The following is a 27,021-nucleotide window of genomic DNA, read 5'->3' as shown; positions in this document are numbered from 1 at the left end:
ACATCAAAGTCACATAATGACACAAGCAAACTTACTGATCGAGGCAAGGGTACATTAGCAGCTCCCATGTTCAGCAAGGTAAAATTACAGTTTTTGTCAATGAAGTCTGGTTGTGAAGAGAGTTTAGATGAGTTTTTACTTTCGGAAAGGGTTATTAGGGAAGTACTGAGCGTACAACTGGAAAAATGAGACTTGGATCATACTGCACGACGTTGTGTGAGGGATGTAAACATGGTAAACATGATATAGTTTCACTGCTATTTAACACAGACCCATTTTAATTAAACTGATTAAGAATTTTCTCTGTTTTTGGGTTCTTCCTTCACTGGAGGCATGCAAAAAAAGATTTCTTCACAAATTCAACATAACACAGTGAGTAAGTGATATACAAATGCTCATGGGTGGGGGGGGCAGTAATCCTTTAAAGTTGAGCTGCTCTGATGTCATGCATTGGACAATTTTGCAAGGCAGCACAATCAGTAAATGACTACATTACAGAAAAGCAGCAAAAATATACAGACAAAAAAGCAAGCTTGATTGAGACTTTTATTGTTTAAGGATATGCATTTACATGCACATTATAAAGCAAATAATTAGGGGATATACTTTTTCAAATAGCATAAGCTTCTTTTGACCAAGTTAGAAAATAGACCTGGCACTCGTCTTCAAATAATAATATAAAACTCACAGGAATTGGCATTTTTAACAGAAGGACCATGAACAGGGTGGGAATATCCTGCAGCTGAAGGCTTTTGAGTTGCACCAAAACTCTTTTAGTCGACATCAGATTTTCTCTGATGAGTCTTTACTCCCAGACAGCTCCTGCTGAGCTCGGCTGGCCGACATCACAGCAAAGCAATCTGTGATCAGGATGGAAATTCACCACAGCTGCTGAACGCATCTGATGCTCGAAATGCTGATTGCTTTGGATAAACAGGGTTTATATTGCCAACAGGAGCTGACTAACAACACAAGTGAGCTGAGTTTGGCTAGTTCAAGGAAACATTCTTTCAATATTATTCTTAAAAATGACCCAAACAAATATTTTGGTCTTCAGTTTTTAAAGTACTGCCCCCAAACCAGCATTAAAGTAGAGAGCAGTCTTTGGTCAGCTAAGGGGGACAGCTAGCACTCAGGGGAAAGTGAGTATTTAGTATCAAGTTTCATGCATTACAAGCTTTTTATGAGGCAAATATAATCCATTCTCTCGTGATTTTTATGTTTATCATTTGAAGACATACAGAATAGGGAAATAAAAAGAAACAGAAAACACTATACAAAAGATCTTTCCCCAAAAAGGCACTGTGGGTCCAAAAAATATAAAATTATTTGCATTAATCATTTGCAAGGATTTAGGAAAAACAACTTAAAACACATTGTAGTTAAAATACACCCGAAGCTCTGAATCAAAAAGTATATTTTGATTTGGATATTACAGAAGGAGAATCAAAAACCCTATTATAATTGTACATTCACTAATGAATATTAAATCACTATCAGATGTATGTGCTCTAATACATAAAGAGTTTCCCATTGCACCTTTAACTATATCAGAGCTTTTTTTTTATTATTAAGTGGATGTGTTCCTTTGAATAGTTATTAAAAGCTTCATTTCCTTATTGCTGATACATTGTTTGGTTGACTTTCCAGATGAAGTGAGTAATTACTAGAAAATTGTATGAAATGCTACAGTTTAAATTTTAAAACAAATTGGGCTTTTCTTAACTTAAAATTCCCTTTCTTAAATATATTTCTCATAATTCTATAATGTACTAGATTGCCGGGAAGACTTGGTTACATTTGCACAGGTGCAACCACATGAACACTATTATTTTACCAGTGCAGACTAATGTTTTAAAGGAGCAGTGTGTAGGATCTAGTGGCATCTAGCAGTGAGATTACAACCAGATGAAATTTCTGTGCGCCAAACGTGAACTCCCCGTAAGAATTCCTTCAGTGTTCATTATTCAGGAGCCAAATTATCCGCAGAGGTCTCTTCGTCTCAAAAATAAAGGGACCAGGTGATTTAAACTTGTGAAAAAAACTGAATAAAGAGTTTTTACTTTAAAAATCTTTTTTTTTCTAATGCTGTTTGGCCCATCACAGAGGGGCTGCGAACTACAATGGCCAACGCAAAAAATGCAATTGACCCCATCTGGGAGCAAATGTTTGGTTTGTCTGTTCTGGGCTACTGTAGAAACATTGTGGTGCAACATTGCATGGAATCTCTCCCTACGTAGATATAAACGGCTCATTCTAAGGTAACAAAAACACAATGATTCTCTTTTTCAAGTGAATATACACTAATAAAAACATAATCGAGAATATTATATACAATTTCTGACAGAAAATACCACTAAATCCTACACACTGAACCTTTAAAACCACAATATTATTTTTAAAAAAAGGGCTACGTTTTGACTCGTCAACCCAATTCCCCACCCGATCATACTGAAAAGTTTGGACCCAACACGGGGCTTCGATATTAAACCAACTTTCCTAAAATGGAAAATAAAAATAAGTAAAGACAAAGCACAGAAAAACAAAACAAAACAGGAGTCACATTTTAAACATAAGCAACAATAATATATTTTTTTGTAAAGACGATTATGGAAAAATTAAATCTGCTACTGCACGGACTGGTCCCTCTCAGGTTCAACAATCCTTTAGCGGTGGCGCTTCTAATGGTGTTCGAAGAACAAAGTGGTGGCACAGCGGTGGACCACAGTGATGATCCCTGATTCATGCAAACTGGATGTCACGAGGGAGGATAGGTTCAGGCTTTAAATAGCAGCTCGACTTGCTACAGAAAGACTATCAGACGTTTTACCTGCTCCTATCCAGCGTCATCATGTCTGCTTTTTGCAAGCATCAAGAAAAACGGTAAGATCTGCCTCAAGCTTGGATTCAGAGCATCATTCAGTTTAGACTAGGTTTAGACTCTGCAGATCTGCCCGATGACCTACTTTACAACCTGCCCATGTACATTCAACTCCACCTGCTAAAGGACTTGCTGCTGCAGTCGACGCTTCAACGTGTCTTTCTTATTCTGTCGCTGAACAACAGAACCCACTGATCTGCTTTGACTTTACTGGTTACTTTATTCACCGATCTCTCTCCAACTTAGACCTCGATCCTCTCTGTATAAACTGACATTCACACAATATTCCTGCCTCTACAGCAGATGAAAATAATTAGATTTAAATTTAAAAGTTATAAACTTGGGGGACGCTCCACTTAAGAGTGAAATTAGGTGATAAGGCTAACTGAGCTAGCAGTGTGACACTGCTAACGCCCAAAGAACAGTTCTGTCAGATATCCGTTTGTATACAGCGGTTCCTTTTTGGGCTAACAGGCTGTGCGGCAGTGTTTTTGACACTCTCCTTTATTTTCCTGTCCTTCTCTGGCTCTGTGTCGGCGCCTCCACTCTCCTCACTGATGTACAGAAACGTCCCGCTGCTTCCCTCTTTTGGCGAAGCAGGTGGAGATGACGACAGCAGGCGGTGGTGGGTGAAGGCTGCATGGCTACTCTGAGGTGGGTAACGCTCCAGGCGGTCGTTCTCCACCTCGGGCATGGGCGTGATGGTGACGTCGTTGAAGGTGGTGGCGGGATGGTGATGGTCTGTGGGGGCGGAGCAGAGCTGATGAGCTGGTCTTGAGGTTTCAGGGTCCGAGCAGCTGAGCTCTGATGAGAAGTGGCTACAGTGCGAATCGGCCACTGAGGGCAGGCTGCCGCTCAGAGATGGAGAATCAAACTCAGAGGAGTTGGTGCTGCGCTGTTCCAGGAGCTGAGGATCCATATCTGCTCGTGTCTCGTTTATCTTTGTGTCTCCTTTGCTGCTGCTGCTGCTGCTTGCTCTTTTCCAAAGCTTTCCTTTGCTCTTCTTGCCCCCTGAAGTGGAGGGTTCCTTTGACCAGGGGGACGACGGGCAGCAGTGGTTGTCGTGCTGCACGCAGCAGCAGGTGGAGGCACACGTGCACGTACCTCCAGTAGCACCTTTGAGTCCAGCAGTGCTGCTACTACAGCTGGCTTCATCCAGGCTGCTGCTGGCGCTGCCGTGCCTCACCTTCTCCTGTTTGGACTCCACGTCTGCCTGCACCTCCAGACTGTTGTCTCTGCAAAATAAGATCACTAAAAATTAACCAATATATTCACTTGCATAATTATTAAGCATCAACTGTTTGTCAGTTAGGGCTGTCACAACTGTGAAATTGACAAAGAGACTGAGGGGGGTGGCAAGCAACTGCCATAACTGCCTTGTTCATGTTTTTCCTTTTCTGTATGGGACTGCCACGTATTTACACTGCGCTGCAAATGTCAGCAGTGTGGCGAGGCACTGAGTGTCTTGTCTACACTGAATGCTACCTTTTTTTTTTTTTTGGTCACTAAGAGTGGAAAGTTGTCCAATCACAGTGGAAGACAAGCAGGACAAATAGCACAAAACACAGACTTTTGCATTGGTTGTTTTTTATATATAAATCTCTCCCTGGGTTGGTTTCTTCTTATCTGTGTATATACATGTGATAAAAAAGAAAAAGAAAAAAGGCCCACGCTCACAAATGTTGGTCCCCAGAGTAAGGACATAAAAATATTTTAAATATGGTGTCCCCTCTTAGAATAATTATCAGAGGGACCTGAAATTGACAGAGCTGATTAATTATAGGAGATTTTGAGTCCATTTTAAAGGACAGTGAAAAAAGCACTCTTAGTCAGTGAAGTGTGACTGCTGTTCAAATGATGTTTCTGTTTTGTTTTGTTTTTAATTGCATTTTAACTGGATATTACTCAGTAATGTGCTGGTTTTGTATTGTTTGTGTTTATTATTACAACAATGTTTATGCTGCCCTCTTGGCCAGGTAGGTCTCAAAAAAGAGATTTTTAATCTCAATGAGACTTAAGCTTGGTTTTATATAAGACCAACCGTCACATTGCTAAACAACAACAACAATAACGGACAAGAAATTAATATTGAACCCACACAGACCAGTGAGTCTGTCCTCTCTCTCTCTATGTGCTTCAGCCTGCCCTTCATCCAGAGCAGGTTCTCTGTATCAAAGCAACCAGACTGGTCATTTTAAAAGTATTAAAACCAGGATAAATGTTAGTAAGTTACTAGAAGAAATGGCAGTAATACTGCATATCAGGGTGTTGAGCCACTCTTAATCACCAGATAAGTTCCTTCACTGCAACAGCCCTACTTCTTGTATCAATTTCTACTACATGCAGTGAATACTAATAAACACACAGTGACTTTTTTCAAACTGTTTTACCACAGGGCGTCTGATAAAAGGTACTAAAACAAATCTTTTTAAATAGGTCACAAACATGGTGATGCAGCAGGAGGAGTATGCTCTGGCTGCTGACCTTTCCAGAGGCATGTAGGCACTGAGGATGGATCCTGCCATGGCTTTTGTGCTCGCGTTGTCACTGATTGTCCCGAGACTGACGGTGGCCGACTCCCCGCTCAGACTGCAGCGCTCCTTCTGGACATCTGCCTGCACCTCCATCCTGGAAATAACCAGGAAATTAGGAAATTGTCCAAGCCTTGATGAGTCACTGCATGTTGAAAAACAAAGTGGATAATTTTGTCAATGAATATTTGCAGAGATCGTCCAGGTCTATTACCTGTTGTAGCAGCTGCCAGACAGGCTGCCTGTGATGCTGGTCCCAGCGAGGGCCGTGGTGCTGGCGTTGTCGCTCATGTTGTCTCGCTGAGTGGAGCTCATGCCGCAACGCTCCATGTGGCTCCCGCTGACACTCAGGCTGAGGCCCGTCAGGCCGCCGACACTCGCTCCATCACCAAGGCTGGGGTTGTTGAGCCGAGTCTCAGCCACCGAGGTCGTGTCTGAGAGGAAGAGGGGGTGTGATTTTGTTAATTTTGAGAAGAAAATGAAGAGCAAGGAAATACAGACTGAGCCATAGTGAAGAACTGGGGCAGACGACCCTGAACAACATCACTGAGGTCAGGGCGCAAAGTTAATTCTTCTCAAGTTTAATCAATGACTTCAGACTTTTATCGCCTTTAAATTCATCCTGGAACAACAGACTGATAAATTTGTAGGTGTGAATAAGTGTCATCATGTCTCGCACCTCATGTTCCTGGAAAGGTCAAAGTCCCTGCTGTCATTCAGATTCATAATCATCATTCGTAGTGTTGACAGAAGCTGTGAGAAATACAATCTGTCTCCCTAAACACCTCCTGGGAAAGAAAGGCGACCTCGACTGCACACAGCCGTCAGTTTGTCACTGACAAACACACGTTGACAGGAAAAACCCCTGACACTGCGCCAGTCATTTCACACCATCACACACCTCCTATCAACTGTTCTGATGATTCAAAGCTATGAATAATCCACATATACACACAAAGGCACTGACAGGTGTAGATATACTTCTGCAACAAAACAGCTGCCTTCACCCCTTCTTTTGTGTTCTGGTTGTGTAAAAGCTGCTGGTATTTTTCCATCTATTCACGTGCACTGTGAGATGTTAATCAAGATTATTATGCCGATAACAATGATGTATAAATCAGTCTACAGCAGGGTCCTGCATCGGGTCTGCCGGTACTCGAGGGTACCTGGCAGACGACCGCCAAAAAAGGTGATTTGCAGATGGTATTTTGTCTAAATTTTATTTCTGGATTTGGTTCTGAATGAAAAAATATATAAATAAATAAAAGCAGAATGAAAATAATAATAGTTTTTACGGTCTAATCCTCTGACTGCTGACTTTGTGTGTCGGATCCATCTCTCAACTGGAATATGAGATGCGCTTCAAACAGGTGCATAACTAACAAGCATGTTACCTGTTGACAAGTGCTTCTAAATATTACAAGAATAAGCACAAAATTATGTGAAATTTTATATCCTGAAATTTGTTATAAAATACAACATCTTAGTTTCACATGTATGAAACATGTGACAAAGATAAAGTTAAGTTAAAGCTAAAGTTGACGTTGTCATTTCGCCTCTTACTGTATATTCTGCATATTTTTGGGAACGTGAAGAAAATCAGCAGCACTTCTTTTGTCAGAGATGCTCACCTGTGGCTGCTGCCCCGCTTCCTATGTTGTCATTTTCGTCATCAAACTCGATCCGCACTCCTTTGCCATTGCCGGCAGACACCCCGCAGCCGCCACTCCGGCACAGTGAGATTGGGACAACTCCGTAAACGTAAGCCAGCATGATGGGGACACCGATGCCTAAACAACACAAAGAAAAAACACACATTAAGAGTGGAAGTTTTAGCAGGGTTCAGTGGTAAATCTACGACATTCACCTTTTCAGACACTGCAAAGCAAAGACAAGAACTGCATGTGAAGAATGTTTTTGGGACAATTTTACAAACTCCAATCATTAAAGTAAAACCTTTAAAATAATTGAAAAGTTGTCGAAGAACAGATGGTGAAGGAGAGAAAAAGACTTCATTCTTACCAACAGTGACAGCTGCAACCACAGGTGACACGATAACAGACAGCGTCACGCCACCAGCTATCACCAAGTTCCTCTTGTGTTTAGAGATGTCCTTGCCTTCGTAGCGATTATGGATCTGAGAAGGAAAATCATTATTAATTACTTTTAAATTGAATCACATTATTGACCACATTGGCCACATATTTAACAAACTAGATTTTTTTAATGCATGCTTAAAGGTACATTCAGTGTTATGTATTTAGATTATATACATGTGTTAAATGTCACGACATAGTTCTATGCTTTCCATTTATCTGAATAAACTGTTGGCTATTGTTCGGTATCACTCCTCAGCTGTCTGACTCTCACCTTTCTGCCCACATAGACTGGGATGCCAATGATCATTGCAGGGATGGCGATGCCAGCTATGAGGGCGATGCCCACGGGCGCGCCCACCAACGTGCCGAGCTGCCAGAGGATCTTCTTCTTTCTGCTCCAGGGCTTCTTCCCCCAGAAGGTGCAGCCTGACGGACTGAGACGATTGGAGGGAGAGAGAGGAAAATGGTTGTTAGGGCAAACAGAGAGAAGATTTTTTTTTAAGTATGTATCATGTTACCCATAATTGCTAAAGTTAGGGTTGAAACATAGGTTAAAGTGATCATGCAAAAATAATAAAAACAGCTGAAACAATGGTCTGTGCTTCTGAAAAAACTTATTATATAAATAAAATCATTAAACTTAAGTTCTATTTCCAGACTATCAGTACACAGAGGAAAGAATCAACGACTAAATATGCATCAAAAACCAACAATAAATACAATGTCAGATATAGGTCTTTTTTTGGTTGCATTGCTGAAAAAGGTCCTCCCATCACAACAGTTAATGAGCTGTAAGCTGCTAAATTGTTGACTGAACCTGAACTGGGTAGAGAAAAAAAAAACAAAGTATATTATGCAGGAGTTTCCTAAAATAATGTAATGACTCATACAGAAGTAATCCCTCTCAATCATCACTTATAACCCACTAAAAGTGTGTTGTGGTGTATTTATCTGCTGTCACTCTTCCTGTATTTTATTTTTTATTTTCTTCTTAATTTGCTGTGGTCGGAAAGATTGGGACTGAAGAGTGACGCAGAGGACAGGTAGGTTTTCAGTTGGACAGGTAGGTGCTTGCACTTAGCTTGCTAATGTATTGGCCTTTCAATTACAACAAAAGTTACATTCCTACAATATTACCTTCCATTATATGTGCAGACAGTGCAGGAAGGAGGAGCCAAGTTTGAATATTATGCTTACTAACAGTATCTGACAGTTCTGCCATAGTATATACTTTTAAGAGACACTTTAAAAAAAGGAAACATCTAGTAACTGGACCATGAGATAAGAATATTTTGTCGTAATATTATTTAGACATAAGTCAAGAATGAACTTTCACACTCAAACAAACAGAAATTCAATGCACAATTAAAATCCTCTCTCTCATCATGTTTCCTGTTCCTCAAATAAAAAGCAAAATGCCAAAAAAACCCTTTAAAAACCCCATGAAACACTGATAGAAAACACAAATCTACTGAGTGCAATTTCTTTCCTTCTGTAGGTTTGTCTCACCTTAAATAGTGCAGGTCAGAGATCTCCTTCATGCAGAGCCAGCAAAACTCGCAGCCGCAGACAGCGCAGGTCATATGATTACAGCTTCCATCATTCATCTTGATGATGTAGGCCGCACAACGAGGACATGGCTTGATGTCATCACCTGGTTTATGTTGATTGAGGGAAAGCAAGAGAAGCATTTAGCACACAGCCTTTCTGTGGCTTGTGTTTTGTGGCTGCAAAAGGTAATGAGCGTGCTGAATGTGCTGCAATGTATGTAGGTTTTGTGTGCATGTGTTCATTTGTTACCTGCAGCTCCGCTCTCTTGGCTGTAGCTCAGGGAGGAGGACCTGAAACTTCTCAACCGAAAGGTTTGGGCCCTTTGTTGCCGTGCGGTGTCACATGTCTGGTTGGGATGCCACAGCTGTTTGCAGTGGTAGCAGAACTCTGTCCCACAGCCCTCACGCCCACAGGTGATCTTTGGGCAGCTGGCACAGCCGAATGCAATGACCGCGTAACTGAGTGAGGAAAAAAAATCGAATGGTTGTTATTAGCAGGTGGGAAAGCGTGTAGTAGTTCAGCCCAACACTAGGGGTCAGCAGGGCTAAAATAACAAGTGTAGATGTATTGGGGGCAGGAATATAAGTGGAGTCAGCCATTGCTAGTATGTTTAAATACAAAAATTCAATAAACTTACAAATTATACACCACTTCTACTTTCATCATCAGGAACCCAACACCCTGAGAAGCATTTGTTCCATAAACACAGGAAATGAGCTGACTTTCCATGATGATTTTACCAATGAGCTGTTACAATAATCAGAGCTGGCACAATCAGTTCTGCATGAATGCATATTTCCATAATATTCCTTATTAATCAACAGTGAGAGCTATTATTAAAATGTACATGGCATGACTGAGGCAAAGTCCACGTTTTGTTATGAACATGTGAATCTAATACCACTTGACAAACGGACACTATAGAAAATGTTGCAACACAATTACTGCCGTAAATAAATGTCTTTATCATCTGTGAAAATAATAAAAATGAAGTGCAGCAATTGTTTCCCCTCGCTTGCTGACTCATAAGCCTACCTGTGTCCCTCTGAGTATAATACTAGAGCTGCGAATAACGATTGCTGTAACTGTCAATTTCTTTGACCATTTTTTTTTCAAGATTAATCAATTTATGGTTTGGTTTAACAAGATAATAGTCAAAAATGTCCATCAAAGTCTTCAAATCCCAAACACATTCAGTTTAAAACTATATAAATAAGAAAGAAGCAGAAATTATGCATACTTAAGTGATTGCATTGCATACAATCACTAATGATTATTTTTTTGTCGACTGACTACTTGTTGCAGCTATAATGGATAAGATGAAACATTTATAATTACTCTATTGAACAGAACACCTTAGATACTGTAGAAAGGAGAGCAGAGCAGCAGGTCTATAAATAAGGTTAGTACACGTATGACAACCACAGTTAAACCCTGAGACTGCTGCAGCCGTAGCAGGGTCATCATGGGAACATCGGAACAGAAGATAAATAAAAACAAACGCAATGTTAGATATATTAACTGGACTATACTGGATATCACTGTGAGCAAATTAAGCAGGAAGGGCCAGTGTAAATGATCGACGTAAGCGTCTGCAGCTTGTATGATTTTTTTTTGCAGAGTAACTTAAATACTGTAAGCATACAGCCTAATATCTTTATTTAGAAATGTATTTTAGTAAATAATTAATAAAATGCAGTAAAGCAAAACTTGCAGCAAGACAGAGCTGCTTATTCAGCTAATTAGGGCTGCTCTCTGAAAGTCAAAGACTCAAATGATCAGTTAGAGAACTCTTCAAAATGAGCAGGCTTTTTTTCTTTTTTTGGTAAGTCAGTGTGCAGTGTACTCCAGGGGATGTTTCGGTCCCAAAATTTAGCTGCAGAGTGAACACCCCTCACTTTTATGCTGCTCTCCCCAGATACAGGCAGCTACAGAGCCAAACTCAGGTCAGGGCTTAGTTCAAGTTATATTTAAGACTTTTTTTATGCCACTCTAAATGAAATTGAGAAAAAATATGACACCACTGATAATTTTGCCTAAATGTTCATTGTGACATCAAACATTACCTTTTTGATCTATTTAAAAGTCACATTATCTTCTTCAAATGTTGAAAATATTTTAAAACATCCTAGAGAGGAACGTGGAAAACACACATTCATGTCATAATAAAAGTATCCATTGGTATGAAAAAAAAGCTTGTTCTTTTGTGACATTTTCATACCAGTTAAGGCCTTATTTTTAGATTAATGAATTCAGTGGCTTTCAAACTCTATATGGAAAAAAGGGAACAAAGTATATGTAATAAACAGCCAAATCTGATTCGACTGACATAATTCTGAGTCGGCTACAGTCCTACAGCTACATGAGAAAAAAACGTAGCATCACCTGAGACAGACCATGGCTGTTGGCTGATAATAAACACAGCCCATAATTTATAAAGTGCTTTTTTAAAAGTGGGATAAGTATTTAATGACAGACTTGAATGAATGAAGTGAATATCAGCTGATAACAGACTCAACAGTGACCAAAACTGTGGAGAAAGTGGACGTCAAAAGGGCTTTTATCAATGTTTCATCAAAAACTGACAAAGTTTGCAGTCCAGCATTGGCTGTAATGTGTGTGGGCACCGTATACCTACAGAGCATTCAGTCTAGACAATTTCCAGACAGTCTCCACTGACACCTCAGTGAGGCAAACTGATGGCATATGGTGTGTAAGTCGTAAACTGGATGGGAGAACTTCCAAATGGACCTTTTGGTATGTGCATGTACACTGAACTATGCAGGACACCACTGTAAATTCAAGAATCTACCCAGCAAAAAAATATTATTATTATTTATCTCTTAATGTCAAACATTTGTTCAGAGGATTCTTATGTTTGACAAATCTAACTGCGGAGCTTGACACACACAGCCCAGCAACTTGCGAGAGCAATTACACAACAATTAAGAGCGACAACATCGGGTGGAGAGTGTGACAGTGAGTCAGAGACAAACTGATTAGATGATGAGAGCAAGAAGAGCTGAAACAAGCTCATGAAAGAGCCATTATTCCAACATACAGGGTCAGCAGTGTTTATGCAACAAAGAGAGAGAGAGAGAGAGAGAGAGAGAGAGAGAGAGAGATTACTGAACTCAGCAATCACTCAAAACCAAACTCATGGTTAGTAACTGCTTCAAATCTCTATGAGAACCTATTCATGAATAGTTTTCTGTTAATCGCTACAGCCAGCATCTGCATCATTAAAAAAAACAAGCTGCTGCAAATACAGATGAGCAGTTTTCATTATGCCGTGTGCAAGGTGGTTGTCAAGGCCTACAGGTGCAGTAAACAACAGGTAAAGCGAGGTGACCTGGTGAGCACGCAGAGTATAATGTCAGCCTAAGCTCGGGCCCCTGTGAGCAAACTGCTGAATCCCGATCGGCTCCAAAGATACAAGACCCTGACCTGACCCTCACCTACACTGTCACCTCCTCGTGAAAGAGGAAACCAGAACAACAATCTCTCCCTCGCAGAATCGCCAGAGTTTCAATAACATCTTTTTTAAGCTGTGGCTGAGGGAGAGGACTTGGGTTTACAGAACCTCATCTGACCTCAAGATCATAATTTACATTCCTAAATACTCAGATTTACAATGCAGTATTAGGACCACAATGAACATTATGAGAATAAATAATAATAATAAGAAGAAGAAGAATTTCAAGATTATGTAATCTTGTTATATTTTGGCCTTCAGCTACATGTCCTTCCTGGGTGTCCTCGCGATGTCGAAATATGAAGCTAACACAAACGTGCTTATTAATATAATCTGCTACAGTTCATGTAAACAGTGTGCATTCAGCTGCTTTATAAATCCTAAAAACTGGAAAGGTAGGATTTGGGATTTCAACCCAGATCTCTGGAATTAAAGTCCCTCGCATTAACCACATTTTCTATCTGTCAAGGACTCTGCTGCTCTGTATACTTTGTCATCTGATTTTTCTGGCATATATTTATGGCCTTTTCAAAAAAAAAATATGACTCTGGATTTGGTCATCTAAACTTTGTTTTGACTTTTTTAAAAGTTATTCATTGATTTTTCTGTCTGGTTCTGCAGTCTCATTTTAACAGAATTTATGGGTTTACTCAGTGTTACTGCAAAACAGTTTGTGAACTGTATAAGTCCTTTACAGTAAATAACATATGAGGGCAGGATGATTATTATTTTTACCAGGCACTACAAGCTTTACTCATATTATATCTGACTTTAACAACTTAATATTAAGTTTTGCAACACTATAGCATGACTAACTGTTACTCATATATAGTTTTAGTATTATTCATAACGGGTCTGAGTTGCTTTTTACTGTTTAATTATACGCTCCTCTATTTAGAGATGCATGTATCTAAGTCCCTCTTCAGCATTTGACCATCATGTGGTAAGAAAAATGTCAGGTACGGTATGATAACAATAGGCGTCATATCACTTACTGCTTGCGTCTTTTTTAGCTGACTCATTAGGCTGACAGAATAAACAGGTCTATTGCTGCTGCCAGTTATTTATAACCCAGGCATCAATGCAGAGCCTGGGGTGAACTACAAATGGCCCGATTACAGCCTTGAAGTTTCTTTAATGTACCTGCTCGGCATGTTATTTTGGGACTTGTGTATTTGTTCCATCAGAAGTACAACACAACAGGCACATCTCAGGTAACCGAAATAGAGATATTAAAATAAAAATTGTAGTCTGTGTGGAAATATTTTTTTTTGGCTATAACTGGTCTTGTTGCCATAAATGTTAAGAGGATATAATTGATATTAAAAAACATAGCTCAAACTTGTTCCTATGCTTTAGTTACACCTGTCCGTCATTTGTCTAAAAGACTAAAAAAAATGGAAAACCATCATGTCACTCTCTCTAACTTAAAGAGCAGTTTGTTAAAAGGTGTTTTTCACTGAGTTGTCTTTATAATCCCGCAGCTGTCGTTCTTACCCACAGTCGGGGGCCGGGCACCAGCGGCAGTCAGGTTCCGCCACCAGCCACCTCCTAAGCATGAACTCTTCGTACTTCTCCATGAGAGCTCGGTCCCCCAGGATCATCTGGATGTCATGGGGATTGAAGCGCTCCGAGCACTCGGGGCAGCAGATGTTGACACGAGACTCTGAGATCTCGATGCGCAGATACTGTCGCAGGCAGTCTGCGCAGGAGCGGTGGTGACAGGTCATGATGTCTGGGAAGCGCTCACGTGCATGGCGCAGTAGGCACAGAGGGCACTCCAGCAGCTCTGATGACCCTGACACTGATGAAGTTGACGCTACACCGGGTGCAGAGTGAGCAGACGTTTTATCGTGCACAGTTTCCGACTGGACGCTTTCTGTGCTGACAATGCCGTCCACTCCAACTGCACTTTGCAGAGGCCTGGATTTGCGCTTGGGGTCGCGGTCAGGCCGCCGTCGACGACCGAAGAGTGAGTGGAGGGACAGACGCCGCTTTTTGGGGGGCTTTCTAACTGAAGGGAGGCTGACAGAGGAGGCGGCAGAGTGAAGATCTCGCTCTGAGCCTGTGCTGCCATGATGCTGCTGGTGCAGGCTGCTCATCACGCCAGAAGGAGCGCTGCTGGGGTACGACCAGAAATCACCACATCAGGTGAAGAGATGAAGGACTGGGAGAGGGAGGAGGATGGAGAGAGGGAAAGGATGGTCAGGGGAGGGGGCTGAGCCGCGGTTAGCTAGGACATAGTGGCTGGATGCTGGTACAGGAGGTCTGTAAGTCTGTGGTGGGCTCTGTCCTTAGTTTGAAGCACAGAGATGAGATGTAGATGTTCAGATGTTGAGCACCAACCTGACAGAGACAGAAACAAAACAACAAATCAGGTACTGAGCCAAGGCTGAATGCATTAACTTTTAATGTTCTGCGGCAAAAACATAAACATTTGGATGATTCAAGATGGAGAACAACCAATCAACTGGAGATACAACAGTGCAATCTGACAAAATTTAAGACAACACGCTATCACTGAAGTGTTTCTCTGGCTCGTGTGTTAAAGAGAGACCATCCCTTTTATAATTAACAGTTTTCTGGCAGGCTTGAGGCATTTTTTCAGGCACATCTTCTGTGTGTTTGTGTATGTGAGACCGCTTACATAAATTGTCTGCAGACTTTCCCTGGAGAGTGTGTGTTAGTCATGTGTAGGCAAAACAAGACAAAAATCCTGCATTTCTTTTTCCCATCATAGATCTCAGATGTGGCCACAGCTGTGTCAGTGTGCCTCCAGAGCAGCCACACCTTGACTCAAGTGCTTCCACATGCTCTTATTTTGCACAATGTGAACAAATAACTCATCGTCTCTGAAAGCAGTGTTCGAGTGGTCTTGTAGTGGATGTGAAGGATGTTTGAAGGTGATGCTCAACAGAGCCAAACAAGTATAAGTAGTTACAGTAGTAATCGTTTCAAAGCAATGAGAAGCTGAAATAAATCAACACAGTTTGTGGGTGTGGTGCTACACGGGCTTTCATGGAAATGACAGATTCTACCCTGCTAATTAATTCACATGTTTTGGATAAACATCTCCGCCTCGGACGGATTCCTAAAGAGGCCGACTAATGGCAGGAGCACAATGAGCGCTAAGGTCTCAGTATTTAGCAGCAACAACACCCACATTCCAGATGAAAAAAAAATGCTGGAAAAATGACAGCTTTAGCTAGTCAGAGACTCAGTTGGGAAATAAGAGATTTGAGGGCTAAAGCCTTAAACTCTGCTACATAAAGCCTGCAGATATTTAAGGTGACCTGTTTTTTGCAGAACAGTCCACTTTAAAAACAATTACCATGGCCAAATCAAGTTATAATTTGGCATTAAACAACAATAACCTTAAGATTCTGCTGCGAGGGGTCTCAATAAAAACAATAACAGAAGACAAAGCGATGCTGTCATTGCAGTCACCTTCTCCTCAGTGTTCAGGAGGGTTTTACCTGGAGCCGAATTATCCACAGAGGCCTTTTCCTCTCCAAAACAACTGGACCCGGTGATGTAAACCATTAGAAACACTGAATAGAGCAGTTTCATGTTAAAAAATGTGTTTTTCTAATGCTGTTCAGCACAGCAGAGCTGGAGCCAAGAGGCCACTAATGTCTGCTCCGCTTGTTTCTCTGACAACTAAAAATCCAGATGTCTGATGACTTAAAATCCTTTGTGTGGTAAAATAACACATTATATATTTGACTCTTGTGTTCTCAGCTTAAGTTAATAAAATGTATGTTTTATTTATGACCTTAAATACGTCTCTTTTGTAATTTGGAAACACATAAAACGCAGCACTACAGACAAAACGACTGACATCAGCAAAAGGTGCTGCAGCTGAGGGCTATGAGATGCATTTTAAAAATACTTGCTTCTCCTTGGAGTTTACTGTCTGACTGAGACACACAAAACAATTTACCATGTGGGTTTGTTATTTCATTTCAGCACACTGTTACCGCTACCCTGACAAACATTCAATCTGTTAACCAGGACATTTTATGTCCTAGTTAAGAGATTGTATACATCTTATGGTTAATTTCTCACTTGATTTAAGCCACAGGAATTTGAGCAAGAGATCAAAATCATGCTTTTCAGAATTGGCTCTGAGTTGCACTGACAATCTGACAAATAGGGAAGTTTTAGGGGCAGTGTGATAGTGTGAGAGTTTGCTTTGACTGGTCCTGTCCTCAAAACTGTAGCTGCAGATTGATCTTTCAAATGATGTCCCTTCCCATCTGTATGCTCTGAACTGTGTTTGTGTGTGTTTGTCATTAGGGACTAATTTCAGGAAAATTCCAGTGGGAGCCAAAAGGTGACTAATTAACAAGCCTGCTGCAAATCTCAACTGGGACAGCAATCCTGCAAAGCACCAACACTCACTCCCATAACCTACAAACCTTCGCCTGACTGGCTGCGTTTTTTCTTCCCTCGTGATGACACGCAGGCGGCAGTTAAGTTTTACTATGGCTACTTAAGCGTTAGAGGAGTTTTAAAATACTACCTTTTTAGCTACACAGCCTGAGGCCAGATTCAATCAGCATGTGCCTAAAGTGCACGTTTAGACTCTCCCTATCAATTCAAAACTTACTTGAATAATTCTGCATTGACAGCTAACACTGAGATGCACGTCGCTAGGTGTACATGAAACCAAAACACACCGACATTAAGAAAGTGTTTTGGGATATGCGCCCAATGTCTAACCTGTACTGTGTAGTGTAAATCAAACTCATAGCTCCTAAACAGTCGATCTCTGCTAAACAACTCAGACAAAAGCTAAGGTATCAAACTGCTAAAGGTGCTCTGGAGTGTAGTTCATGTACTGCGATGCGGTACGAATCAGGTATGAACACCGATTCTATCTAAACATGAAAGTGGACTGCTATTTAACACGACTACAAGGAGTTTTTAACTAATTATGAGACAGTCTTAGTTTATTTCTAAAGCTTCTATACCAGATGCTGGCGCAACCCACTGCAGCCACCATTCATCTGCAGTCTGAGCTGCAACGGGAGGCGAAGTGCTCCGTGCCGGACATCAGCATCTCCTCCTTTGGCCAGAAGCAGAATTTTACCTCCCTGCTCCACTGGTCCCCGCTGATGATGACCCCCTGGAGCAGCAGTGTCTGTGTACGGGGGCCTTTTCTACACTGTAGCATGACAAAAATGTCACGTACATAATGACACAAATGTACTCTGGTGCGGAACAATGTCACTAATGTGAAAGTGGAGTGGTGGAGGAGTGAAGAGTGGGGGCAATTGTACTCAGGCCAGTATGAATCCATCGTACCTAATATGAAAAATGCCCTTAGAATTCAAACGTCAACATTATGAATGATGCTTTGAAGCTTTTAACTCTTCAGTGCAGCCTTAGAAAAATAAGAGGTGGAAAGCAGAATCTCATTACAAGTAGCACTTGTAATGGACCTGTGTGCATTTAAGAGGTAAACTTCAATCCATCTCAACTGGCTCTTAACCACATGAGACAGAAGGTCCAAATACGTCCGCTGTCGCACCTCCCTGATCACCTCTGCAACATAACAGCTCCTACAGTTTGCTGGTAGTGGGATACACAACATACCACAGATGAGACTTAAGACGAGTGAGCCTTACCTTCTTAAGCAAATGAGCAGTTATCTCACTAACAACAAATAGGTATGCACACTAGAAAAAGGGAAAACAATCAACCCCTCGAGCCCAAAGATAAGCTCCATAACCAATATGAATTTTGCAACATTTATGCAACAAAAATCCGTGTCTGAAAAAGGCTGAATTGGAACCAGTTCAGCAGAGAACAGGTTACTGACACAGGTCAACCAATTAATCATTAGTCATTGACCTGCTACATTTATGGAGCTAACTGTACTGCAGAAGTACACAGAGGACACTGGTGGGTTTTGGGTACTTGAAAGATGGTGTTTGTTTCGTTATGCATGTTTATTTAAAGACTTTTCTCTGAACATTATAAATCCTCTCTCTGATCTCTTAACCAGTGTACCTGACGTTTGGCCAATAAGGATTTCTTGGAACTGTTTGATGTCTCATCTTGATTTGAGAATTTATATTAAATTGCAAATTGTCATAACTTTTTCAGAACTGATAGATGCTAACTAGCAATCAAATCCAGTAGACACCAGCACGTTGTTGAAGTGTTTACATTCAATCTACTCCGCACACCGTGATTGTGATACAATGAGCATGAAAGCTCTGTAAAATATGAGCAGATTAAAAATCTAGTTTTTTTAACCTTATTTAAGGTCACATTCAGAATACCACGGGATTTCTGTGATATAAAAAGTGAGAAAAGGGCTGTTAGGACTTGGAAACAATACTTCAAGTAGTAGGTCCATTTTTTGATTCATAACAAGGAAAACTTAAGTACAGTTTGAATGACAGGTGGGTTTAAGATGTCATAAATGACATCTTAAAGCCCAGACACACTAAACCGACATTAAAGATCTAGTGGCAGTGAAGGCCATACAATTGCAATTTGGTTGTGATTCAAAAAAGAATCTGCTGGAAAAAATAAAAAAATAAAATAAACATGAGGTGGACTTTAACTGAAGTTAAACATTTGTGACCAAAGATAAATATGATTTGAAAAAAAGTCTAAACCATAATTACATGTAATTAAGTCATTAGCACTGCAGCCAAGTTGGAAAGAATAATGTGTTTTAATTGCTTGTTCTGAAAGTTTAAGGGTGACATTTAAAACCCCAAACCGGCGTATGACATCTGAAATTTAAGCAGCACAAAACACCAGTGGGTAAGGCAACATGAGTTGATGCGAGGTGACGTGAGACGACACATCAGAGAGTTCGTTGGCTCCTTGAGGTGTGTCACGACTCTTTGTGGATCTCCCTCAGAAAATGAGGACACAACGATTTCACTGACTCACAGACAGACTGTGCTGAATTTTGAGACATGGCACAATATTGCTGCCGGTAAATGTAGCTGCAACAGTAGCTTCACATTATCCGGCAACATTTGTTAACTTTCTGATTTGTAATACTTAATTCTGTAAAGTACAATGTTTTTTTAATAGCAACTACTTAAAACTTTTTAGAAGGAAATTTTTCAGTCATCCTCAAGTACTGTAACTGCGTCTTGGACCAAATCAATGCTTCTCTAATGATTAGTCTACTGATCAGATAGCTTAAAGAGGACCTGTTATGCTCATTTTCATGTTAATACTTGTATTCTATGTTTCTACCAGAACATGCGTACCTATGTTAATGTTACAAAAAAAACACTTAACTTTCATCATCATTGTCTCTGCAGGAACACCTGTATTTAACCTCTGTCTTAGATGCTAAATTTTAGCTCCTGTCTCTTTAACTCTCCCTCATTAAAAAGCCCAGTCTCCTATGGTTTCTCACTGTGTAAGGGTCTCGCTGGTACAGGAGGTAACGTGGCCCTCATTGCAGCCAGAGAATGACTGTATAGCTGCACTTTCACCATGAAAAATCACAAATAAGAACTTCTAAACACAACTAGACATATTCCAGCAGGGATATGACATGAGGGGAGAATTTTAATGGCAACAAAGATTACATGTTTTCCTGACGTTAACATGTAGCAGTCAAGAAATGTCTGTAACAGCGAATAATGCCACTTTCTACAAATGTTTGCCCAATTATCTGAAACTTTGATGAAGTTTAATATAAATATTCTTCATAACATTATATATAAAGCCACAAAACACAGTAAAGCATACCTTTAACTAAAAGGTCCCACGTAAGTTAAAGGGGAGCTTTATTAAGTTAAAGGTCCCCTTTAACTTAATAACTTCCACTGGAAGGCTATCTGGTACTGGCTAAAGTGATGTCCTAACACTATAATTCCACATCATTACAAAGCTTGATGAGGTATTGGGTCAACTAGCCAAGTCATGTGAGCAAGAGGAAATTTTAACAAGACAGAGGAGCAATTTCAAGCTACCCGCAAGTGAATGTGAAATTACACTCCCAAGGCGTAATTAAACTGGAAAAGCCTGCCTCTGCACTGTAGCAAGAGTGAGTGGGACTTTCCATGTGACTGTGGTCAGTGTGTGTATGCATTTGGGCTTGTGCACGCACATGCATGTATTCACGTTCTGTGGCTCGAGGGCAATCACATGCAACCGCGGCTCACACACTGGGATGGTGTCCTAGTTCCTGAGACGACCCCGGGGCAGGAAGCCTACTGCGGCAGAATAAATGGTTTCAACCTTCTGTCCACTCTCAAAAGAAATCACAGACTTTGCATCAGCTGATCATGATTGCCATTGTAGTATGACTAAATCTGCGGGTTTCTACTGAAGAAACAGGTCGGCGCAAGGTTGCTGACGTTTTTTTGGGAGTCACGCTATAATTTACATGTCAAAATGGATGGGGAAGAAATAGTGACACTTAGGGCTGCAGTGGTAATGGTTTTAACAAGTATGGCCCTCCAGACCACGAAGCAATAACATGTTGGCTCTTGAGAGGCAATAAACAAAATAAATCCAGGTTTCTAATGCCTGTAATTTTGCAAAGAGACAATTAGGTGCATAACCAAACTGCAATGGAGCGTTTTATGTTACAAGCCTGAGAGTCCACACCATCACGTCAAATCCTGCCTCACAAATAGGTTTTGTATTTTTACACTATGAATAAGCTTTTAACAGAGCAAAGCCCTTTCCCAAAGAAACATACTTTCCTGAATATTCACATGAATAATGTTCCACAACGCTTCTTCTATTTCCAAAGTAAACAGGGGAGAAAATGAAACAAGGCAACAGTAAACATGTCCCCACTGCAGATGCGATTCCTTTTCTGGAATAATTTCATAACAAATATATAACCTTGTGCTGACATTAAAATGTTTCCTTGAACCATTCAGTGCTTTCAAAAATATTACATACCAATGAGATCAACATGATATGGGATGTCATTTCAGTGTACAATGTACTTTCCAGAATAATTGCAACTGTTCACTTGTTCATCCTGTTGAATCTACTAGGCAGAAATTTAACTTGCATAACCTGCTTTCACCGTGGAGCTTGTAAAAATGGGAAACAAGAATAAATTAAAAGAATTTTTGTCTCTTTGGATTACATCCATACCGACTGGAGTTTTGGTCTTTTGTAATCCACCTCTCCTGATTTTGACAAAAGCTGGAGCTCCACTTTATCACATTTCTGACAATCCTGCAATTTCAAGAGTTGCACATCATCTGACACACTATCAACACAATACCCCTGATTTTAAGTCTTGGTTTATAACGTTGAAAAATGGTGTGTTATCAAGATCAGATGGGTTTATGGTAATCAGTAGTGTATTAATACAGAATCCCTGCTGTGTTTAACAATGCCGATGTCTAAATTTGGGGATAAATGATGTAAGCTTCCAGGAATTTTGTCATTTTTTGTAGATGCCTACCTTCAAAGAAATCCAACATACAACAATCAGCTTCCAGTACTGGAAGCAAAAGTCTCCAACTCTTCAGCTGAAGAGTGTTCATCACGTACGCTAATTTCCGGTGACATTCCAGCCAGAGAACAGACTTCCTGATTATGACAATACATTCAGTTATTACAGCTTCAGCCACGGGAACAGCTCGAAGACTGAATCACAAACTCTTTAGAAAAGCTACTTTTTACATAACTTGTTTATGTACCACATTGACAGGAAATATTTCAGCTTTATTTAACCGTTGCTACTGTGTACACCCAAATCCCTCTGAAGCAAATTCACACTGGGGAAAAAAAGTTATTGAAAGACTGGCCAGCAATTATCAGGTGTGGGCCAACTTTCTGTCTGCTCGAAATCAAAATAACCCTGTAACTTAATGAATCTCTATTGAGCCTATTATCTGCCAGCCAAAGTATAATAATAATGTCTGACGCTTAACAGAGAGTGGGAAGACGAGGCAGTGGAGCCAATGTCTCTGTGACTGTTTTCAGCACTATTTACAAAACAGTCTGACATACAGCTAACGGAGCGAGGTACTTTTCCACTGTATCTATCTATGTCCACTATGATGAGGTAGTAAAACTGAGGATGCAGCATAGACTGCACTGATTAGGTAATGAAATTCTCTAAAGTATAAAAAAAGTCTATCACGCCAAAAAGCAAGTTAAACATGAGGTTGTATTATTTTTCCAATTATCCATTCGGCACCATGGAGACAGCTAATAAAGACGGTTTGTGTTTGCCTCGGCAACAGAAGGAGAGATACCATTTGCCTCTTGCATAGAGGGACATCTATGTCACTCAGTGGGGGGTCTGACAGGGACAACAAAGGAGAAGAGGCACATCATGGGTGTATTCTATAAAAACTAAATGTTATTGCCCATTCATTTAAATCACAGCTTGAGTAAAGAGTTTCTTGCTATTCTGTAAAGAAGCAGTAATGTACACACATGATTTGTTTGTAAAATCTTGGTCAGGATTTTCAGTATATATTATATTATCAAATCATGTTTAAACAATTCCTTTCACATAGTCATTTATCTGGGATATTATCTGGGATGTTCAGGAAGTTTGTTGTTACCATGCTGGTGTGTGGCAAAGTATTTCTCGGACACACCAAACCAACATCAGAGAACTAGCAGTGACAAGTCCTCTGCTGTGTTGCTTCATGTCACCATCTTTTAGCCAAAAAGTTGCAAATTAACAAACCTTATAGACATCATTGGTTTTTAAATAATTTCCCTTGGCTCAAATAAAGTTCTACAAATCTAACACCTGCATGGATCAATGAATTTATAACGGAAAGAGTCATATATGACCTTGTTTGTAGTTCAAGGTGTCCTGTCAAAAGTTTTATAGATGTCTCTTTTATAGTGGTGGTCTAGGAGGCAAATGGGAATTTTTTTGCTGCAATATTGCGAGATACTGCTGGGAAAAATTGGAAGCAAGACTGAGTGGTGTTCCTGCAATGGTAATCATGTGCCCTTGCTGCCATACTTTGTGCATGAGGCAAACAAAACAGCAACCCAATCAAGAAAAAACTGCCTGCTGTAAACCCACCCTCCTGCAGAGGTGAACTGCAGAAACTCCTGCAGAAACTAAAGGAAGAATGCAATACCCGAGCTATACGTAGTGCCGTATACGGGTGTTCTGGGGTGAATCCACTCTATGAATCCTCTACATCACGCATCATCTGATCACACAGCATGACAGTCTTTTCACTGTCTCCTTTTTCTACTTAAGTCTTTTCCCCCAAAACAGCAGGGGGAGGAAGCAGATGGGTGGTGTGATGAGGACAGCCCTGGTCCATTTGTGCTACATTGCAGACCAACAGCTTCTCACAATTAACCAGCAGTGCTGGGGCTCAGTGTTAAATCCAAGCCACTGATGTACTGACTTGGCTCCTTTGAACATATTTAGCAAGAAAACTTAAAGTGCTAAACTTAAAGACTTGAACACAAAGCCAAGCTGTTTACATTTACCTGTATAAATATAGACTCTCTCTCGATGCTTCAATTACAATCTCCATTAGAAGACTTCACCTTCAAGTTAATCTCATCTGTATCCACATGGCTGTTAATTCTTTGTAATTCCCCGTAGATTAAGAGGAATATCAAGATAACCACAAACTGCGATCGTGCTTCTTCTTTTTGGCCTTCTTTTGGTACCAAAACACACAAATGAAACTAGGAAAGACAGTCAAAATAGTCAGAGAGCATCTGTCCCTGGTGCGCAAACGTTTGTTGGCTCATTCATCAATCCAAAGGAAAAGTCAAGACCGTGTCTGCAGATAGGACGCATTATTGCAAAATAGCAAATGTTTGCTTTCCATTTACAGCCCATGGGTCTTGTGTGTGTCTCTGTCACAAGCTGCTGCCTGGCTGTCAGTCAGTGTCACATTCACACCAATGACTGAAGGGTGATGATCACTGGATTACACAAATACGGCTTAAAATAAAATGTTTCGGTTGGCTGTATACAAGGAACTTTGAAAAACAGGGGCTAAAACAGCATATTTACTGGTATACACACAGGGGGCTCTTTCATCTGCACAAGTATGAATATGAATTTCACCCATTCAAATATTGTTTTTTCTGGAAAGAATAAAAAACAGACTGTCAAATAGCATATCTAAAATACTATTCTTATAAATTATTATTTTTTTTTTTTACATTTTTTCAACATGAGGTCTTATAATGTTGTCCCCTGTACAATTGAGCAACAAATTTAGGTCAGATAACCTGAAACTAGTTCAAACTGAAGAATTTTTGCCCTAGTTAAGATTTTTTTTTTGTTTGTTTTGCAAATTAGGGTGTGTTGGTGATGGTTTAAGCCCTTGTGTCAAGAAGTGACACAGCAAAGGTGTCTGTTATGTAAAATGAAAAATCTTTTGAATTTGCAATAAAATAACCTTACATGTTACTTTTGCATAAAGCTAAGAACAAAAGACTGAAAATATACTGCCTTTCATTAAAACTCAAATGAGTCAGTTAAATTGGTGATGAGAAATGTCACTGACAAGTTACTGAATCATGGCATGAGTTGAGTTTGAAGTAATGTCCTTTCAACAAACACATGGATCCCAAAATGTTACCAAACTTAGGAGCATAAACTACTTCAGGCAGTTAATTTAAGCAAGTTTGAGACTATAATGGAAGTTAAACAGTAACGGGCCATTCGAGGAAGCAAAGCAAAATGGTTCACTACCAGAAATCTTCTAGTGTGGATGGCTTGGATTAATTTCACAGGTATGCTATAAAAATCACACATTGAATGAGGCAGGGCTGTTCCCAGTAATTGATATGTTATCTATTCAGTAAAACATTGATGATACTATAAAAAGAGACAGCAGAAAAGAAAACATTGTAAAAAAGCATGTTAAACTCAGACACAAGCTGGACTTCAACTTTACATGAAAAACACTTGCTGTAAAGAAAAATCGATTCATGTTTAAAACAGGGCACTAAATGACCTATACATTGACTGCATTTATGCCAGTGTATATAGCATGTTAAATCCTAATGAAAATCCATATTCTGCCATCTGTTCTACAAAGATTTGTCATCTGTTAATTTTAAAACTGCACAGATAATTTACAAAGTAAAAACACATTTTATTTCCTAACTGTATTTAAAGTCTGTTTTAAATTAGAGAGAGAAACTACAAATTTCGGGGAATAGCTGTGATTTTAAAAAGGGACAAACATAAGAATAGATGTGTATCTGTCAAAAACACCAGCTCATTGTGACAAGAGACTATGTAATGCACTTTGAATATTTAAAAAATTGTTTACAACTAAAGTGGTGAACAAATATAAAACTGGGGTAGAATTATTATTTTGTACGAAATGGTTTTTTTTTTTAAATTTTGTAGTAATTTCACTTTTTGTCTTTCTGTTGTTAATTCTTTTTCATTTTTGTTTTTTATATATTTTGATTTTTGGTTTGTATAACTTAAAATTAGCAGTTAATGAGTAACTCATGAGAATATGATAAGTTTAATTTTCAGTCCACACCTTTCAGTCTATATTTTTCATTTTCCTTTCGTTTTTCCTTTCATCTTAATGCCTTGATGACGTTTATTCAATGTCATGAGCCTTTCTCTTGAAGGGCCAAGATAACTTATCAAAATTCCCCGTGAAAACGAAACTAACCATCCTGTGCTCCAACATCACACTAATGTGTGAACATGGCTCTTAAGTTATGGATGCAACATAAAGGTAGAGTAAGGTTACACGAGTTTTTAGCCGTGTAGACCTTTTCTATACAGCAAGTGAGTTCGCTTTTTTCAGATGGGTAACCACGTCTTTTAAAGCCCTAACTCGTGAGTACAAAGTAACAAAATGAGAACGATTTGGCATTAAAAAAAACACAATCCACGCACAAATGCCCTGTTTTACAAGTAGTGGCAACATTTAAATAGCTCACAAGAAAACGAAAAAGGCACCGTATGTGTCATCTGGCGCTCAGTAGAGAAATTACCAAATTCTGTTTACATTTTACACCTGGCTAATCACCGTTAGCCTGCTAGCTAACGAAAACAAGATTTGGCTAGCAGAGAAGCTAGCACACAACTTTAATCGCCTATAGAGTTGCTGACCAGCTGAGCTAAAGTGTTTGCTAACTCACCGGACAGTTAAATCGACAATATCGGAGCAACATTAACGGTCATAAAACTTTACCTGCCGCCAGCAAGAGGCTTTGTGCTGACCCAGAGTTTAACGAAGAGAGTCTACAAGCTAACAAAGCTAAAAACTGCTAGCTGCTCGTCAGCCTCGAAGAGGAGGAAGTTGTGATCTGTGTGATATTAACCAAACGTTAGCTAGATTTCGCTAGAAGGATTATTCGGACTCTTACCGTTTAAATCCCACCGCGTCTCTTTTTACTTGACAACACGAGTGTACACCGCTGTCCCCATCTCTCAGTTAACGGTGTAAGTTGAAAATGAGTTGCAGAAAACTTCCCAGGACAGCCAGCGTAAATTCCCCGAGTGAGTCTGGCTGTTGTTGTGAAGCCGGTGAACATAATAGA

The 27,021-nt window shown here is 40.0% G+C and overlaps 1 protein-coding gene across 1 annotated transcript; it reads right to left on the bottom strand.

Moving 5' to 3' along the window:
- Positions 1–532: 532 nt before the first annotated feature.
- rnf19a (ring finger protein 19A, RBR E3 ubiquitin protein ligase) lies at positions 533–27,021 on the bottom strand. The gene is made up of 10 exons (XM_042506087.2): positions 26,848–27,021; positions 14,035–14,883; positions 9,312–9,520; positions 9,021–9,165; positions 7,783–7,945; positions 7,435–7,549; positions 7,044–7,202; positions 5,627–5,846; positions 5,366–5,509; positions 533–4,116 (listed from the first exon to the last, which is right to left on the bottom strand). The coding sequence occupies exons 2-10, from the start codon at positions 14,637–14,639 to the stop codon at positions 3,312–3,314; spliced, it is 2,565 nt and encodes an 854-aa protein (XP_042362021.1). The 5' UTR covers positions 14,640–14,883; positions 26,848–27,021; the 3' UTR covers positions 533–3,311.

The sequence above is a fragment of the Plectropomus leopardus genome, chromosome 17 (genome assembly GCF_026936395.1).
Source record: "Plectropomus leopardus strain MGB_pleo_1.0 chromosome 17, ASM2693639v1, whole genome shotgun sequence".
NCBI lineage: Eukaryota > Metazoa > Chordata > Actinopteri > Perciformes > Serranidae > Plectropomus > Plectropomus leopardus.
The sequence above is the reverse complement of the archived record's forward strand: the minus strand, read 5'-3'. Positions and strand labels throughout refer to the sequence as shown.

Excerpts from the sequence above, each read along its gene's own strand:
- rnf19a (XM_042506087.2), bottom strand. The coding sequence starts at position 14,639 with ATGAGCAGCCTGCACCAGCAGCATCATGGCAGCACAGGCTCAGAGCGA. Across the intron at positions 9,521-14,034 it reads TGCCCGGCCCCCGACTGTGG|TTACGCGGTCATTGCATTCG; the intron begins GTAAGAACGACA and ends TTCCTCACTCAG. Across the intron at positions 7,946-9,020 it reads TCTGACCTGCACTATTTAAG|TCCGTCAGGCTGCACCTTCT; the intron begins GTGAGACAAACC and ends CAATCGTCTCAG.